General features: G+C 48.8%; 1 protein-coding gene across 2 annotated transcripts in view; it reads right to left on the bottom strand.

The window, feature by feature from the left end:
• Nucleotides 1-334: 334 nt before the first annotated feature.
• Nucleotides 335-19979, bottom strand: part of XPNPEP1 (X-prolyl aminopeptidase 1) — a 67423-nt gene continuing 47778 nt past the window's right edge. For both annotated transcript variants that reach the window (XM_040435551.1, XM_040435550.1), the window contains exons 18-20: nt 14534-14610; nt 974-1072; nt 335-671 (exon numbers count right to left, since the gene is read on the bottom strand). In XM_040435551.1, coding sequence (XP_040291485.1) covers nt 543-671; nt 974-1072; nt 14534-14610 — 305 coding nt within the window. In that variant the 3' untranslated portion in view covers nt 335-542. The remainder of the gene's footprint in view (nt 672-973; nt 1073-14533; nt 14611-19979) is intronic.

Here is a 19979-nt window from a genome sequence, read left to right as displayed (position 1 = left end):
CACATGGTGCCGGCGGTGTAGACCTGCAGCAGATTTATCACAGGGCTGAGGCTGGATGATGAATCTGCTGCAGGACAGACATTTTTCTTTAACTCTATAACTATTGGTTGATTTAGTTTGAGACAGAAGTCAGAACTGTGGAGCAAATGTGGCACATATTAGGTCTCCGTCCTCTCCGCTAAGCCCTGACCCGTTGTCGGTCATGATGGGGGAGAAAAGTGTAGAATCCCTGGATGCACCAAACTGTGCCACTTTTTAGACAGTTTTATGGTGCCGACACATTAGGAAATCAGGGCCACTTCGTCCGTAGGCCATGAAGAGATTGATAAAAGCACACCATTAATTTTCCTTTAATTATCCTTGCCATAGTAATACACTGAGTAACCGCCGGCTCACTTGAGTGCTCCGTCCTCTCCCCTGAGCTCAGAAAGCCAAGGAAACATTTAGTATGAAACTGTAATAAAGATTTGTCCGTTACCTGTCTCAGATCAAATCCCAAAACTGTCAATGTAAGGGTTAAAAAGGGACAGTGCAAAAAAATATTAATTAGATTTGCAGATAGGCTGTGTTTCTTTTATCAGCCACTGGAGGGCGTCATGACGTCCTTGCTTCTCTAACTCGGCTCCAATGACGTCTCTGCACTTTTTGTGGTAGTCGTTAACCCAGTTGACCTGGAGAGATGAAATAAGCACAAGTATGAAGCCCCTTAACAGCATATATAGGTAATTGCGGGAGCTGCCCCCATCCTGACCCCCTCTATTAGCCCCAACAGAAACAACAATTGCAGTATATAACAGAAACAATCAAAAGGATCTCTGGGTCAAGCCCTTTAGTGGGACTAAAATTGCAGAAAACGAGTCCTCCATTCAAACAAGAGAGCAGAGGACTCAGGTTCCCAGTGTTCGGACCTCCACCAATCAAACAAATATAGAAAAACCCCTTTAACTGCTTAAAGGGCTCCAGCATCCCTCACCTCCTTCTGAGTCAGCAGGTCGACGTTGATCATCTTGGTCTGGATCGGCACCAGTGTGATCGGCTCGAAGGTCAGGCTTCCCCGATCCCGGAAGTTGTACTGGAAGGAAATAAAGTGCGACAATGTTACACCGTGCTCCTCAAGAACAGGACAACAGTTAACCCAAAAATTGGAAAAATTCTCAGTTTTCTAAATTTGAATTTCTCTACTTTTTAGACAGATAGTAATACCTCATAACATGGTTATCAATCAACATTCTCCATGCCTGCTTTATGTTGGCATCATTTTGTAAATGTAATTTTTTTTTTTTTAGGACGTTAGAAGGCTTAGACGTTTAGAAGCTATTTTTCAAATTTTCAACAAAATTTCCAAAACCATTTTTTTAAGCACCAGTTCAGTTATAAAGTGATTTTGAGGGGCTTACGTAATGGAAACCACCCATAAATGACCACATTTTAGAAATTACACCCCTCAAATTATTCAAAACTGATGTTACAAACTTTGTTAACCCTTGAGGTGTTCCACAAGAATTAAAGGAAAATGGAGGTGAAATTTCAAAATTTCCCTTTTTTGGTAAATTTTTTATGTTAATAAATTTTTTCATGCAACACAGCGAGGGTTAACAGCAAAATAAACCTCAATATATATTACTCCAATTCGGCAGTTTACAGAAATACCCCATATGTGGTGGTAAACTGCTCTATCGGGATGTGGCAGTGGTCAGAAGGAAAGGAGCGCCATATGGATTTTGGAGGCAGATTTTGCTAGAATGTTTTTTTTTTTTTTTTTTTTAAATCAAATCGTTTTTTATTGATCCAATAAATGCAAGATATTCCAAAACACTACATTGTCTTTTTCTTTCCTTTTCACAATGTGAAATCAGTATACAGCAATATCCAATGGTAACATCACACAGTATCATCATATAGCTATACATAGCATGTATACATGTAGGATCAATTATTAAGACAAAAAGTGCATATATCCTAACAGTCTCTAACGACCACCCACCCCCCCTCTATTCCCCCCCTCCCCTCCCCATAAACAAGTCGTGAACCCATTAAGAGCCTAAATAACCACATGAGTATGAGATAACCAATCACTCCATAATTTCTCGAACTTCTGAGGACACCCTCTCTTCACATACACCCCTTTTTCCAATATCAGCATGTCATGCACCTTCCGCACAAACTCTTCCAGTGTTGGCGGACTTCCCCGAATCCACCTCAGAGCCACCAGTTTCCTGGCCACGTACAGCAATCTCCCCACCGCTATCTTAACCATTTCAGTCCCTCCAATCTCGGACACATACCCCAATACACACACCTTGGGATCTTTTTGGATTCTCAACGCCATTCTACTATTGATCATATTCCTTACTTCTTCCCAATAATTACCTATTACTGGACAAGACCAAAGCATATGTAGCAGATCCGCACCGTCTTCCATACACTTTGGACACCTGTCATCCATTCTTACTCCAACCTTTTTTAGGAACACTGGCGTTTTGTACACTCTATATAAAATAAATAGTTGGGACAGCTTGCCCTGTTCACTCAGGGACACCTTGGGGACTCCTTTCAGTATATCATCCCACTTATCCTTAGATATATCCCCCAGGTCAGCCTCCCATTTCTTCATTCTTGAGAGCGGAAACCCCTCCAAGAATTTATCTAGTAGAAGAGCGTACACCTGTGATATCAGCCCTCTCCCCCCCCCCCCCCCCCCTGTCGGGAGAACAAGCTTATGAACCACCTCCATTTGGGCTATCACACATCCTTTCCGCAGCGTGACCTCAAAGGCATGCCTCAATTGAAGATATTTATAAAACCATCCCCTGGGGATATTAAATTCCTGCTGCAGGCTCTGGAACGATTTAAATATCTTGCCCTCAGTTAAATTGGCCAATCCTCATCACTCCATGGGATTCCCAATTTCGGAGTCCTGACATGGCTAGGAATTCAGGCAATAGGTGATTATTTCTAATAGGGGAAAGCTCACAAACACCACCTACACCTCTCAGTTGCTTCACCTTTGCCCAGACTTTTTTCATAAGCTCAATAAGGAGGAACTTCTCACTCCCAACATGCATTCCCGACCCCTCCAGAATACCCATGAGGTCGCGACTGCCCAACCAGTGTTGCAATATCTGCCCCGTCATATCCGGCAATTGGAAGCTAATCCATCCCTTAAAATGCTGACATTGGGAAGCTAAAAAATAATCCATGCGTTAGGAACAGCCAGACCACCTTCAGACTTAGGGTATTGCAACGTCTCCAGTCTAATCCTAGCCTGACCATACTTCCAAATAAGATCCCTAAATATAGAATGTATTTTCCTAAATCTATCCAGGGGGATCCATACGGGAGCATTGTTCAATACATAGAGCAACTGGGGCATCATAACCATTTTTAAAAGATTCACTCTACCCACCACCAAAAGAAAGAGCCTACACCACGACCTCACCTTTAGTTTGAAAGTAGCCAGCAACGGAGACAGATTAAGGTCTTCAAATTCCGACAGTCTAGGTGTTATATATAGCCCCAAGTATTTGAATTTATCCACCCAAGGAACCAGACTATCAACCTGTCTGCCTGACAGGGCCTGCCCATCAACTGGCATCAAAGCAGACTTCTGCCAATTTATCTGAAGCCCAGAGAAGCCTCCAAATCTGTCAATCAATACCATGGCCGCATCCAGGGATGCACCAGTATCGCCCAGAAAAAGCAGAGTGTCATCTGCGTACATAGCCACTTTGTTGTGCAGCCCACCGTATCGAAACCCCTCGATATTTGTTGATAAGCGGATATGGGCCGCAAGCGGCTCTATTGCAAGAGCAAACAATAAGGGCGACAATGGGCATCCCTGTCTGGTGCCCCTGGCCAAGGCGAAACAATCTGGCAACCCTCCATTAGCTCTAATTCTCGCCTCGGGACTAGAGTACAGGACCTTTACCCACCGAATAAACGGCGCGCCAAAGCCCATGGTTCTCAAGACCCCCCACAAGTAGCTCCACTCCACACTATCAAACGCCTTGGCGGCGTCGAGAGCAAGCAAGGCTCTGTCTCCACAATTATCCGCCGGAATATTCAAACTAACATACAGTCTACGGAGATTAATAGCAGTCGATTTCCCAGGCATAAAACCCGTCTGGTCCGGGTGCACAATAGTCAGAATCACCTTGGACAACCTGTTCGCCAACACCTTCGCCAGGAGCTTAACATCAGCCGTGAGAAGCGAAATTGGTCTATAGGAATCCGGTATTTTAGGATCCTTTCCAGGTTTAGGTATAACCACAATTATAGCTTCCTGCATCGAATGTGGTAACGAACCTGCCTCCAATGAGTGCTCAAGCACCTTAAGTAACTCAGGAAGTAATATCCCCTGCAGCTTTTTATATACCTCTACTGGGAGACCGTCAGCCCCCGGCGCCTTACCATTCGCCATATCCCCAAGCGCAGCTTCCAATTCCTCAAGTGAAATTGGCTCCTCCAACCTTTCTCTATCCTCCTCTGACAGCGCCGATAACTGTGCCTCCACTAGGAACTTATTCAGAGCCTCCTCAGAGCTAGAGCCGGTGGAGGCATACAGAGATACATAAAAACTTTTCAGAATATCTAATATTCTTTCGTGTCCTGACTACTATTCCCCATGTCATCTCTTAGTTCCTGAATACAAGAGGAGCCTCTCTGGGCCTGAGAAACCACCGACAACAGATGACCCACCTTCTCACCCTCTTCAAAGGATCTCTGGCGATAGAAACTTCTCTTTCTTTCTGCGGCCTGCACTAAATGACACCTCAGCTGCTCCTGAGCACCTGCCAGCGCCTCACTATTAATCAGGGTGGGGGATCTACTAAACTCTCTCTCAGCCTCAGCCACTAGGACATGCGCCTTAATATCCACCTCCCTAGACCTAGATTTATGCTTGCTAATTTCTTTCATCAAGACTCCCCTCAGGAATGCTTTCATGGCGTCCTAAACACCCGGTATCGATGCCGTCCCTGTATTGATAGCAAAGAATTCCTTAATCTCCATAGAGATCCCGGACAGATCACCCAACACATTTAGCCAATGTGAGTTACACTTCCACAGCCTCGGTCCCTGCCTGAGCACCCCCAGGCACAAGTCTATCTGCACCAGAGAGTGGTCAGACAACGACTGAGGATGATAGACAACATCCCTAACCAGTGGCAGCATAGCATCATTAACAAGGGCCAAATCAATGCGCGATAACGAGTGATGCGTGGCTGACCTGCACGAGAATCCACGCTTATCAGGGTTACGCAATCTCTATACATCATATACACCGATTTCACACATAATATTCCTGAGAGCCGCACTCCCCGGTGAACCACCTGACCCTTCCACCCGGCATCTAAGGAGTCATTCAGCGTGCAATTGAAGTCCCCTACCAGTAGCCACGGCAACCCAGGGAAGTCCATAATCTCTCTTATCAATGGGGAAGCAAACGGTGGAGGCACGTACACCGACACCAGCACCACCTGTATCCCATCCACCTTACACACGACACACACATACCTACCATCAGCGTCCACACAGTCCTGCATATGTTCATACCTAATACTACTATGCACAATCATACTTACACCTCTAGAGTGAGTGAGGAATGAGTTGAATGTAACGCATATGTCACCCAATTTTTACTCATCCAGTGTAAATTATCTCCAATCAGATGCGTTTCCTGAAGACAACATATAGTCGGCTGAAACCGCCCCAAGTATTGAAAAACACACTGTCTCTTTCGTGCATCCGCCATTCCTCTCACATTCCAGCTTAAGACTCTAATCACCTGTGACATGATAGAACTTCAGACCATACTTGAATCTCACAACCCACTCAGACTCCATCCACTCAAAGTTCACGACCTTATCCCTTCCCCCCAACTTACTCCCTACCCCCCCCCACCCCCCCTCATAATTAGGTTACTGTAACTGGGGATCGCAGTCCCCTTTTTTATCAACCTCACTCATTAAAACAGGGCAATCCGAGAGCAACTTGCCCCCAAACGTATAATAATCATAACAGATTATAACACATTTCCTCAGGTAGAGAATCCTCCCCACATCTGAGAAATACATTTTACTCTCTCAACCACCTACTCCCTCCACAGGATCTACCATGTGGTAGCATTGCCTAATACACTTCTTAACTGGTGCAACATTTAAAGCGACCTTAAAGTGCAAATGCATATATAGAGTGAACATAGGAAACCATATCTCTGCCTCCTTCAGGTGTCCGGGGCCCCACTCCTCAATTGCCGCTCATGGACGTCCAGCCACTGCGCCGCCTCCTCCGGATCCTTAAAAAATCTGGTGGATCCCAAAGCCACCACACGCAGTTTAGCAGGGAACAGCATAGCATACTGGACTTGTAGACCTCTCAGCCTTTTCTTTATATCCATAAATCTACTTCTTCTCCGCTACAACTCATTAGAATAGTCCGGGAATATGGACACTTTAACCCCATTCAGGACCATCTCCTCATTGTCCCTTGATTGCCACAGGATAGTGTCCCGGTCTTTAAAAAGACTCTTCGCCAGTATAGGGCGGGAGCGGCCGCATGGGCACTCTGTGCGCCCGCTCCACCGCATACAGGGAAGATGGACCTTTCTCATGGAACAACTGATGCAACCATTTTTCCACAAACTCTGTGGCATTATCCCCCTCCGTCTTCTCTGGCATTCCCACAATCCGCAGGTTATTCCTTCTGGACCTGTTCTCCAGATCATCCATTTTGGCATATAAAGCAGCAATGTCCTTAGCAGTTGTTTTTGCCGCCATTTGCAAAGGCTGAACTACATCTTCTATCGTGGACACCCTCTTCTCCAGTTCAGAGGTGCGCTCAGAAATCTTATGTAGGTCATGTCTAATTATAGACACATCTGACCTCAGGCTGCCGACTTGCACTGTGAGCACTTTCAGGGTGCTGTTACAGCTGGCCACAGCGGCCATGATATCTTTCAAAGTGGGCTCTTCATTGGCCGCGGCCTTAGGGCCTACTGTGTTCTTAGCTGAACATGCAGGGGTCATTGGCGGCCAATTCACCGCATCCAGGGCCTCACCATCAAGGGATCCGTCCTCCTGTTCAGAGGAGGTATGCACATCCGTCTCCTTTCCCTCAGCCCAATCGCCCATACCGCTATCAGTACGAGCATACTTGCTCAGTTTAGCAGCCGCACTCTGACTCATCGTCTGCTGTAAGGCCGTCCCCTCTCCTTCATCGGCGCCATGCTGGCTCACCTCCGGCCTGTCGGACCTCGGCACTTTGCTGGACTTCCTCGGCATGTCGGAGCTCACAAAGTCACCACCACACCCTCCGGTCACTTCTCTTCCACCAGGTAAGGTTAGATCAGCGATTCAAGGAGTGCTACCACTCGATTAAACAGGATGCTGGCAGGAGCAGTGAGCGGTGCGACTTACTCCATGCGCTCTTAGGCCACGCCCCCCTGCTAGAATGGTTTTTAGGCACCATTTTGTATTTGAAGAGATCCTGACGTACCACTTCAGTGGAAACCCTCAAAAAGTGACCCCATTTTGGAAACTACACCCCTTAAAGAATATATTAGGGGGGTACTGAGCACTTTGACCCCCGGACAATTTTTACCTTGGGGGGGGCCCACCTCTTTACGGAGTCTTGGTTAGCTGGGCCTCCAACCACCTATGCTTCTCCCTGACCTTCCTTTACTTTAGTCCCCGGCTCCTGCCTGGGACTGGGCCACATCTTCCCTGCCCTGTCCTCGGCCCCTGGTGCTTAGTTTCCCCCGGTTTTCCCTCCCTGGGCGTCGCTTCTCCTCAGGAGTCCCCCTCATCTGTTCTTTTCCTTCCTGAGGGCCCCCGGTCTCCCGCGGTTCTGTCCCGCCGACGGTGCTTTTTTCCCGGCCGCTCCATTAATCGAGATCCCAGCTTTTACCTAGCCTAGGCCGCATTCTTCTCGTCCCCTCCCCTTGCTTCCCGGGCTATTTTCTTGGTCCCTGCTTCTCTCGGCTCATGGGAGGGGTCTCCTTCCCCTCCTATCCCAGTTTAGCACAGGCTTTTGCCTGGGGGCGGAGTTGCCTTCTTCTGGCTAGTTCTTCCTCTGGGACCTCCATCTTGCCAGCACTCCTGAGGGACGCTCTCCAATCTCCTGCAACCTTCCTGGCACTCTCCTGTGACTGCTGCAGCACCTCTTTGGGGACACAGCACCTGGGGTCCAGTAGGGCAGCCTCTGGCTGACTAATTTCTTTTTTTTTACTCTGCCCTCATGTCCTCTTCCAGAGAAGACTAATTCCACATCCGAGCCCTTCAGGTCTCAATTCTTGCCAGGTGGAACAAGTCCCTGTCAGGCCTCGATCGCCCGATCCGTCTGCCCCCTTAGGTCAGTCGGGACTTGCGCTGGTGGCTGAACCCGCTAACCGTCTCCCTCGGCAGATCCTTTCTTACCCTCTGTTAGCAGGTGATCTCCACAGATGCCAGTCTGACAGGTTGGGGGGCAGTCTTTGGGTCTCTCTCGGCCCAGGGTCAGTGGTCGATACGGGAGAGCTCCCTACAGATCAATATCCTGGAACTCAGGGCCATTTACCTAGCTCTGTCCTGTTGGACTCGCCTCCTTCGCGGTCATCCTGTCCGGATTCAGACGGTCGACTCCACTGCGGTGGCTTATTTAAACCACCAGGGGGGCACGAGAAGCGCAGCGGTCCTGAAGGAAACCTCTCGCATTCTGCGGTGGGACATGTTCCCTCTCTCTCCGCAGTCTACATCCCCAGAGTCGACAATTGGGCGGCCGACTTCCTCAGTCGCCAGCGTCTCGACCCGGGCGAGTGGTCTCTTCATCCAGAGGTGTTTCAACAACTCTGTCAGCGCTGGGGAATACCAGACGTGGATCTTTTTGCCTCCCGTCTGAACCACCGCTTTACGATCCTCAGGCTCTGGCGGTGGACGCCTTGGTTCTCCCGTGGTCCCAATTCAGTCTCCTATATCTCTTCCCTCCCCTTTGGCTTCTTCCTCGGGTACTCAAATGTCTCAAAATGGATCGGGTCCCTGCTCACCGATGCCCCGTGGCGGTTACTTCTGCGCCCCGACCTCCTTTCGCAAGGTCCGCTGTTCCTCCCGAGTTTACCTTGGCTTCATTTAACGGCGTGGCTGTTGAAGCCGCGGTCCTAAGGTTCCGCTGTCTCTCCGAGTCAGTCATCCAGACTATGCTTCGTGCACGTAAGCCCCAGTCGGCCAGGATTTACCATCGTACCTGGAAGGCTTACTTTGCCTGGTGTGAATCTGGCGAGGTTTACCCTCTCATTTTTCCATTCCTAGGATTCTTGCCTTTCTTCAGGACGGCCTTGAGAAGGGTCTCCGCCTGGCCCCCCTCAAAAGGTCAGGTCTCGGCCTTGTCTGTCCTTTTCCAAAGGTCCTTAGCTTCTCGGTCCCAAATTAAGACTTTCCTTCAGGGGGTGACGCATCGCGTCCCTCCCTTCCGTTCTCCGTGGAACCCTGGGATTTGAATTTGGTCCTAGATGCCCTTCAGTCCTCTCCCTTGAAGGAAGTCTCCCTTTCTTATGTCTCCTTTAAAGTTGCTTTTTTAGTTGCAATTACTTCCATTCGCAGAGTCTCTGAGCTTGCAGCGCTCTGGTATCGGTCTCCCTTTTTGGTTCTTCTCCAGGACAAGGTTGTCCTGCGCCCAGTTCCCTCCCTTGTTCCCAAGGTGGTTTTTCCTTCCACATTAATAAGGAGATTGTTCTACCTTCTTTCTTTCCCAACCCCTCTCATCCCAGAGAGCGGTTTCTCCACTGTCTGGATGTGGTTCAGGCGCTTCGGCTGTATCTCCAGCTAACGGAGTCCTTCCATCGATCTGACTCTGTCTTTGTTGTCACTGAGGGCTCATGTAAGGGTTTACAAGCCTCCAAAGCTAGCATCTGCAGTTGGATTAGGTCGGCCGTCAAGGAAGCCTATGTGGCAAAGGGTCGTGAGCCCCCCTTCCAGTTGACTGCTCACTCCACCAGGGCGGTCGGGGCATCATGGGCGGTCCGTCATTTAGCCTTTGCTTCCCAGGTCTGCAAGGCCACCACCTGGGCCTCAGTTCACACCTTTTCCAGATTTTACCATATTCATTCCTTGGCCTCTGCTGATGCCAGTTTCGGTCGCAAGATTCTGCAAGCGGCAATGTGCTAGGCTCTTCGCATGGCTGTTTTTCCCCACCCTCGGGGACTGCTTTGGGATGTCCCATGGTGCTGTGTCCCCCAATGCCATTCACGAAAAAAATGGACTTTTGTACCTACCGTAAAATCCTTTTCTCGTTGGATGCATTGGGGGACACAGATCTCACCCTTGTTGTTCTTTTTCTTCGTTCAGGTTTTCCGGTTTTCCCGGGACCCTTTGATAATGGTCCTCTTTCTGGTTTAGGACATGTTGGCTTCACTGTTCGTCTGGTTTGTTGATGCTCCTACTGCTTTTGGACCAACTGGTTGGTTTAGTGTCTGAGCAGAGGGTATAGCCCATCTGGGTCGAGCAAACACTTTTCTAGTGTCAGCTGAGCATATACCCATGGTGCTGTGTCCCCCAATGCATTCAACGAGAAAAGGATTTTACGGTAGGTACAAAAATCTATTTTTCTCCTGAATACGGCAACACCCCATATGTGGTGGTAAACAGCTGTGGGGGCACATGGCAGGACTCAGAAGGGAAGGAGCGCCATATGGCTTTTGCAGCGCAGATTTTGATGGATAGTTTTATGGGTGCCATTGGTTTTTATTTTTTAAGTTACTGTCTTATGTGGGGCTCATTTTTTGCGGGATGAGGTGACGGTTTGATTGGTACCATTTTGGGGTATGTAAGGCCTCTTTCACACTTGCGTTGTTGGGATCCGGCATGCACTTCCGTTGCCGGAGGTGCCTGCCGGATCCGGAAAAACGCAAGTGTACTGAAAGCATTTGAAGACGGAACCGTCTTCCAAATGCTTTCAGTGTTACTATGGCACCCAGGACGCTATTAAGGTCCTGGTTGCCATAGTAGGAGCGGGGAGCGGGGGAGCGGTATACTTACAGTCCGTGCGGCTCCCGGGGCGCTCCAGAATGACGTCAGAGCGCCCCATGCGCATGGATGACGTGATCACATGGATCACGTGATCCATGCGCTTGGGGCGCCCTGACGTCACTCTGGAGCGCCCGGGGAGCCGCACGGACGTTAAGTACACTGCTCCCCCGCTCCCCACTACACTTACCATGGCTGTCAGGACTTTAGCGTCCCGGCAGCCATGGTAACCACTCTGAAAAAGCTAAATGTCGGCTCCGGCAATGCGCCGAAACGACGTTTAGCTTAAGGCCGGATCCGGATCAATGCCTTCCAATGGGCATTAATTCCGGATCCGGCCTTGCGGCAAGTGTTCCGGATTTTTGGCCGGAGCAAAAAGCGCAGCATGCTGCGGTATTTTCTCCGGCCAACAAACGTTCCGTACCGGAACTGAAGACATCCTGATGCATCCTGAACGGATTACTCTCCATTCAGAATGTATTAGGATAATCCTGATCAGGATTCTTCCGGCATAGAGCCCCGACGACGGAACTCTATGCCGGAAGACAAGAACGCAGGTGTGAAAGAGCCCTAAGACTTTTTGATCGCTTGACATTACACTTTTTGTGAGGCAAGGCGAAAAAAATGGCTGTTTGGCATAGTTTTTATAAAAATAATGTGATATTTTTTTTACAGCAGGTTGTTACAGACGCAGCGATACCCAATATGTCTATTAGGGCTGCACGATATGGGAATTTTGTGCGATTGCGATTAGGGCCCTAAAAATTGCGATAACGATATGCGATGCAATATTTTAAGGGAATTGTGCTAGAGGTCTATTTGCTTGGATTTTCCCATATGAGCCGGTGACGCGGCTGGGTATGACATAGTTTTGGGGATCTGTGGAATGATGCACTGTTATGCGGGGGATCTGTGGAATGATGCACTGTTATGCGGGGGATCTGTGGAATGATGCACTGTTATGCGGGGGATCTGTGGATGATGCACTGTTATGCGGGGGATCTGTGGAATGATGCACTGTTATGCGGGGGATCTGTGGATGATGCACTGTTATGCGGGGGATCTGTGGAATGATGCACTGTTATGCGGGGGATCTGTGGATGATGCACTGTTATGCGGGGGATCTGTGGATGATGCACTGTTATGCTAGGAATCTGTGGATGATGCACTGTTATGCTAGGAATCTGTGGATGATGCACTGTTATGCTAGGAATCTGTGGATGATGCACTGTTATGCTAGGAATCTGTGGATGATGCACTGTTATGCGGGGGATCTGTGGATGATGCACTGTTATGCGGGGGATCTGTGGATGATGCGCCGTTATGCGGGGGATCTGTGGATGACGCCGTTATGCGGGGGATCTGTGGATGACGCCGTTATGCGGGGGATCTGTGGAGGACACTTATGGGGGATCTGTGGAGGACACTTATGGGGGATCTGTGGAGGACACTTATGGGGGATCTGTGGAGGACACTTATGGGGGATCTGTGGAGGACACTTATGGGGTGGATCTGTGGAGGACACTGTTATGGGGTGGATCTGTGGAGGACACTGTTATGGGGTGGATCTGTGGAGGACACTGTTATGGGGTGGATCTGTGGAGGACACTGTTATGGGGTGGATCTGTGGAGGACACTGTTATGGGGTGGATCTGTGGAGGACACTGTTATGGGGTGGATCTGTGGAGGACACTTATGGGGTGGATCTGTGGAGGACACTTATGGGGTGGATCTGTGGAGGACACTTATGGGGTGGATCTGTGGAGGACACTGTTATGGGGTGGATCTGTGGATGACGCTGTTATGGGGTGGATCTGTGCTATGACATATAGGGCCATGAGGGGGGCCAGCATAAGACACACATATAGCATCTTATGCTGGTCCCCCTCATGTGTCCTAAACTGCGCACATAACTCTCCTATTGATAAAATGGCCAGCCTCTGTACTCACTTTCACGATGAATGCACTGCAGCGAGCGAGCCGGCCGGCCCGTGACTGACGTCACTTAGTTACGCTCCTCCCACTTAATTCAGGAAGCAGGAGCATGACTAAGTGACGTCAGTCACGCGCCGGCCGGTTCGTTCGCTGCAGTGCATTCATCGTGAAAGTAAGTACAGAGGCTGGCCATTTTAGCAATAGGAGAGAGGCCATTTTATCAATAGGGGCCCCATCATATATAATCGCGGCATTTTCGGGTCGGCCAAATCACCATATCGCTTTTGCCGATTATCGCGATTCGATTATTTTTTCGATATATCGTGCAGCCCTAATGTCTATCTTTTTTATTTTGTTACGTTTTACACAGTGAAATCATTTTTGAACAGAATAAAATCTTGTTTTTGTGTTGCCATTTTCTGAGAGCCCTATTTTATTTTATTTTTGGGCGGGAATCATTTTTTGCGGGATGAGATGACGGTTTGATTGGTACCATTTTGGGGTACACGTGATCATTTGGTATTACACTTTTTGTGAGACAAGGTGACCAGAAAATGGATTTTTTGACTCTTTTTATTTATAAATTTTTTACGGCGTTCACCTGACGAGGTGGATCATGTGATATTGTTATAGAGCCAGTTGGTACGGACGCGGCGATACCTAATATAACTACTTTTCTTTTTTTCCCCTATTTTTTTTTTATTGAAATTTTTTTACTTGAAACTAAGTTTTCTTTTGTAAATTTTTTTTTTTTTTTTACTTCTTTTTTTACTTTATTTTTTGTCCCACTCTGGGACTTTAACTTTTGGGGGTCTGATCCCCTTTACAATGCATTACAATACTTCTGTATTGTAATGCATTGGCTGTAAGTGTATTACACACTGTAATACACTTACAGCTTCCTGCCTGTGAGATCCAGGGGACTGCACCTCACAGACTGTCACAGAAGGCAGTCATGATGCCCAAGGAAGGCATCGGGCTGCCTTCCCTGCTATTGGGTCCCCATCACAGCAGCGCAGGGACCCGATGAACACCCCGCACCCGCCAGGATACTGCACGTGCCATGGCCAGCGTTGACTGCGGAAGTGCAAGGGTTAATGCGCTGGCATCTGTGTTTTCACTGATGTCGGCGCATACAGCAGGGGTCTGGCTATCAGTGACTGCCGGACCGCTGCAGCCAATCAGAGCGCCGTAGCTGTACGGCGCTGTGATTTCTGTCCCAGTTTCCAGCGCCGTATCCTACAGCTTAAAACAGGCATGCTCAACCTGCTGCTCTCCAGCTGTTGCAAAACTCCAACTCCCAGCATGCCCGAACAGCCTACAGCAGGGCATTATGGGAGTTGTGGTTTTACAACAGCTGGAGGCCCGCAGGTTGAGCATGCCTGGCTTAAAAGATAGAACCCAGATTTCTGCACACCCAGGAGGAGGAGCGTGATGCACCCTACATTTCCGGCTATCAGATAAAATGGGTATGCCGCCGTCATTCTATGGGGGTCCGACCTCTGGGAAAGCTATAATCCTGAGAAAGAAGAGGATGCCGCAGTCTGAAGATAAGATCCCCGCAAAGATATTACATTTCCATCATATCAGATATTACACTTCACCTTGGTAGTGGCAGGAACCACAAGAACCAAATTCTCAATTCTGATCCCAAACGATCCATCTTCATAGTATCCCGGCTCTGAGAAGCAGAAAAGAAAAACAATCCAGCCGCAGAAAACTGATCATTTCTTGACGTTTTTCAATATTTTATGTTTGACATTAGCAGCAGAAAAACTGTGACTCCAAGAGTTATTAGAGATATATATAAGATATATTGTAACAATGTATAAGGTAATAAAATATAGCAGTGTAGAATATATAGTGTATAATATTTAATTGGGTATAATGTAATCTATAAGAGTGTATAATATATAGTGTATAATGTAATACTATATAACAGGATATAATGTAATATATAATAGTGTATAATGTAATACTATATAATAGGGTACAATGTAATATATAATAGCATATAATGTAATAATATATAGTAGAGTATTTTTCACCCTATAAGACGCACTTATGGGAGGGAAATGTTAGTGTGTCTTTTAGGGAGAATACCAAGAGCAAATAATAAAAAGGAATAAAACCAGATGGGTTATCCTGAAGAACCAGAACGACCCAACTGAGAGAACCAGTAATGTACATACAGGGTGGAGCTGTGTCCCCCAATGAACGGAAGAGAAACAGATTTTACGGTAAAGTACAAAAATCTAGTTTTCTCATCCGTATCATTGGGGGACACAGTCTTGACCGGGGTGGGTCATAAACGAAGACGCCATCCTGCCAATCCAAGGACGACCGCTTTCTGCAAAACTCCACGCCCCAGAGAAGTGTCAGAAGATGCAAAGGTGTGCACTCTGTAAAACTAGGAAAAGTGTGCCCAGACGACCAGGCAGCCGCCCTGCATTCCTTAACGACCTGAGCCCCATGATGTACCGCCCAACCATTGCCCGAGCAAAATGAGCAGTAACCCGGAAGGGTGGAGCCCGGCCACTGATGCGGTACGCTTCCACAATAGCCAAACGAATCCATCGGGAAATGGAAACTTTGGAGACAGCCAGCCCTCGACTCGGTCCTTCCGCAATGAAGAATAATGAATCCGTCCGTCGGAAAAAGGACGTCTGAAACAGAAAGATGCGAATCCAAACCAGATGCCCGCGGATGATGAAGGGCAACCGCCAGGCAAGAGCCGCTAGATCCGACACCCTACGGATGGAAAAGACTGCCACCAAAAAGGCCACCTTGCAGGACAGGAAGCGAAGGGACACCTGCTGCAAAGGCTCAAACTGAGAGGACTGGTGAGCGCTGCTCACCAGATTAACGGAAGCCGGTAAGGGGGTGCAGCGTGCGCCCCCCCCCCCCCAAAACCACACGGAGGCAACGCTGATGCTGTCACTGTAGTAAAAGGTAGAGGAATGCACTACCTGTAAAGGCTCGAAGCCTGCGCCCTAGAAATCGGCAGGTTATACCATGCACCGAAAGCCGTACTAATACCCACGAGAAGTGAGCAAACCCCCCCCCCCCCCCCCCCAGCTGAAACCTGTCCTGGTATGGGCAGACGACCGCACTATAGGGAAGAAGAACCCCATACATGTAAGGCCTGGAGGATCTATCGCACCCGGTGATGGCAGAACGCAGTGCCACCTGTGATAAGGAAATGTAGGCACAATCACAGCTACAACTAGCGAGAAGGTTCCACCCCTAGAAGGGGGACGATGAACAGAAATACTCCCCCTGGGACGGGGCACACAGAAGGGGCACGGAACAAGAGTAGCCATAAAATCTATGGCCAGCGCAAGGCTGCCTCATAGGGGGGAGGCCAAGGCCCAACTATGGTTTCCAGGACCAGAGGAGAGGCTCCCCCTGAGAATGAGGCCAAACAGCAGTAAACACCCAGGATATGGTGCTAACGCCATCCTGCTCTTGAGGAGCAAGGAAACTGACCAGCAGCGCATCTGTTCCACCTACTGACAGAGAATGGACGGCGATCGTGTTGAGTCCACAGCCTGTCAGCTACCGTCCCACCTAAGAAAGAAGGAAAATGCGATGGAGCATCACTCCGCTGACTGAAGAGGGAAACCCGACACAATCCACGGGTAGTGTAAGCTCTACTGGCACTACGGGTGGTGTAAGCTCTACTGGTACTACGGGTAGTGTAAGCTCTACTGGTACTACGGGTGGTGTAAGCTCTACTGGCACTACGGGTGGTGTAAGCTCTACTGGCACTACGGGTGGTGTAAGCTCTACTGGTACTACGGGTGGTGTAAGCTCTACTGGCACTACGGGTGGTGTAAGCTCTACTGGCACTACGGGTAGTGTAAGCTCTACTGGTACTACGGGTGGTGTAAGCTCTACTGGCGCTACGGGTAGTGCAAGCTCTACTGGTACTACAAGCTCTACTGGTACTACGGGTAGTGTAAGCTCTACTGGTACTACGGGTAGTGTAAGCTCTACTGGTACTACGGGTAGAGTAAGCTCTACTGGTACTACGGGTGGTGTAAGCTCTACTGGTACTACGGGTGGTGTAAGCTCTACTGGTACTACGGGTAGTGTAAGCTCTACTGGTACTACGGGTGGTGTAAGCTCTACTGGTACTACGGGTGGTGTAAGCTCTACTGGTACTACGGGTGGTGTAAGCTCTACTGGCACTACGGGTAGTGTAAGCTCTACTGGCACTACGGGTAGTGTAAGCTCTACTGGTACTACGGGTAGTGTAAGCTCTACTGGTACTACGGGTGGTGTAAGCTCTACTGGTACTACGGGTAGAGTAAGCTCTACTGGTACTACGGGTGGTGTAAGCTCTACTGGCACTACGGGTGGTGTAAGCTCTACTGGTACTACGGGTGGTGTAAGCTCTACTGGTACTACGGGTAGTGTAAGCTCTACTGGTACTACGGGTAGTGTAAGCTCTACTGGCACTACGGGTGGTGTAAGCTCTACTGGCACTACGGGTGGTGTAAGCTCTACTGGTACTACGGGTAGTGTAAGCTCTACTGGCACTACGGGTGGTGTAAGCTCTACTGGCACTACGGGTGGTGTAAGCTCTACTGGTACTACGGGTAGTGTAAGCTCTACTGGTACTACGGGTAGTGTAAGCTCTACTGGTACTACGGGTGGTGTAAGCTCTACTGGTACTACGGGTAGTGTAAGCTCTACTGGTACTACGGGTAGTGTAAGCTCTACTGGTACTACGGGTAGTGTAAGCTCTACTGGTACTACGGGTAGTCTAAGCTCTACTGGTACTACGGGTAGTGTAAGCTCTACTGGTACTACGGGTAGTGTAAGCTCTACTGGTACTACGGGTGGTGTAAGCTCTACTGGTACTACGGGTAGTGTAAGCTCTACTGGTAATACGGGTAGTGTAAGCTCTACTGGTACTACAGGTAGAGTAAGCTCTACTGGTACTACGGGTAGTGTAAGCTCTACTGGTACTACGGGTAGTGTAAGCTCTACTGGTACTACGGGTAGTGTAAGCTCTACTGGTACTACGGGTAGTGTAAGCTCTACTGGTACTACGGGTAGTGTAAGCTCTACTGGTACTACGGGTAGTGTAAGCTCTACTGGTACTACAGGTAGAGTAAGCTCTACTGGTACTACGGGTAGTGTAAGCTCTACTGGTACTACGGGTAGTGTAAGCTCTACTGGTACTACGGGTAGTGTAAGCTCTACTGGTACTACGGGTAGTGTAAGCTCTACTGGTTGTGCAACTATTCCACCAATAGAAGGAGGGCAATGCTACCGGACCTACAGTATGCAATTGTGGTGCCACTAATCCACCTATAGAAGGGGGAAAACCGAAAGGACAAATGACAACCAGCATTAGTGCAATTACTCCGCCTGCGGAGTGGGTAATGCAACAGGACGTATGGTATCCAGCGGAAGTGCAGTTACCTGCCCAATGAAGGAGGGTAATGCAATCGCCTGTATAGGAACCAGTGGTAGAGCAGCTACTCTATACACAGAGGGTAATACCACAAAATGTACAGTATACGGAGTAAGTGCAGATACTCCTATTACGGAAGGAGAGGAATGCTAGCGGAAGCATAGGATCCAGTGATAGTGCAACTACTCCGCCATGGAAGGAGGGTAGCGCTACAGGACGTCCGGTATCCCGTGGTGGTGTAAACAGTCCGCCTATGGAAGGAGAACAATGCTACCTGATGTACAGGAGCCCACGGATGGTGCCAATACTCTGCTTAAGAAATCTGCAAACACTCCGTCCTTTAAAAAAAAAAAGGAGGGTAATGCTACCGGCCGAACGGCACCCACTGGAATTTAAATTACTCCACCCATGGGAGGAGGTTAAAGCTACCGGCTGTACCGTGTCCAGAGTTAGTGGCACTACTCCGGCTATGGAAAGAGAATAATGGAACAGACTGTACGGTACCCCATGAAAGTGCTATTACCCTGTCTATGGAAGAAGGGTAATGGTACAGGCTATACAGCACCCAATAGAAGTGCAAGTACTCCGCTAAGAAGGAAGTGCAACGCTACCGACTGTACAGTATCCAGTGCAAATGCAAGTACTCCGCCTATGAAAGGAGGTAATGCTACAGGCAGTACTGCATCCATTGTAAGTGCAATTACTCTGCCTATGGAAGGAGGGTAATGCTACAGGTAGTACAGTATCCATTGTAAGTGCAATTACTCTGCCTATGGAAGGAGGGTAATGCTACAAGTAGTACAGCATCCATTGTAAGTACAATTACTCCGCCTATGGAAGGAGGTAATACTACAGGTAGTACCGCATCCAGTGTAAGTACAATTACTCCGCCTATGGAAGGAGGGTATGCTACAGGCAGTACAGCATCCATTGTAAGTACAATTACTCCGCCTATGGAAGGAGGTAATGCTACAGGCAGTACTGCATCCAGAGCACGTGCAATTACTCTACTTTTGTGGAAGGAGGGTAATGCTACAGGGTATTTTTCTTTAGGAAACAACCTAATAACACACTGAGCCATTAGAGAAAGTCTGGGAATAAGCAGAAGTCTCCCCCCCCCGGGGAAGGGACACCTGCCGGAACTGAGGCCTCAGGTGGAGGTAAGTAGATCTCCATGGGGGATATTCACATGAAAAAACCTGAGAAGGGGGAGGGAGGAGGAATGGGGGTCTTGGGGACTGAGAGAATACTCACCCGTCTGGCGTTTTCTGCCGCCCCAGGCTCCAGCCGGGCCACCAGCTTCGGTGTGTTACCCCTTGGTGAGGGACGCTACACCGGTAACAGAGGGGACTTTGGCGGAGACCGGACCTGGTGACCCGAATGCTGACGGGAGACAGAGGTTTATACAGGAACCTCTGGAGACCGGGAACGTGCAGCGGGCTTGGGGACCCCCTGGACTCTCGTCTCCTGGGTCGGAACGCAGGCAGCTTGGAGACTGACCTCAGCCCAGCTAAAGGAAAGAAAAAGAGAAAAATGTTAGGCCCCTTTTACACGGGCGAGTTTTCCGCGCAGGTGCAATGCGTCAGGTGAACGCATTGCACCCGCACTGAATCCGGACCCAT

This window comes from Bufo bufo, chromosome 6 (genome assembly GCF_905171765.1).
Source record: "Bufo bufo chromosome 6, aBufBuf1.1, whole genome shotgun sequence".
Classification (NCBI taxonomy): domain Eukaryota; kingdom Metazoa; phylum Chordata; class Amphibia; order Anura; family Bufonidae; genus Bufo; species Bufo bufo.
Note: the sequence above shows the minus strand (reverse complement) of the source record. Positions and strands in the feature narration are given on the sequence as shown.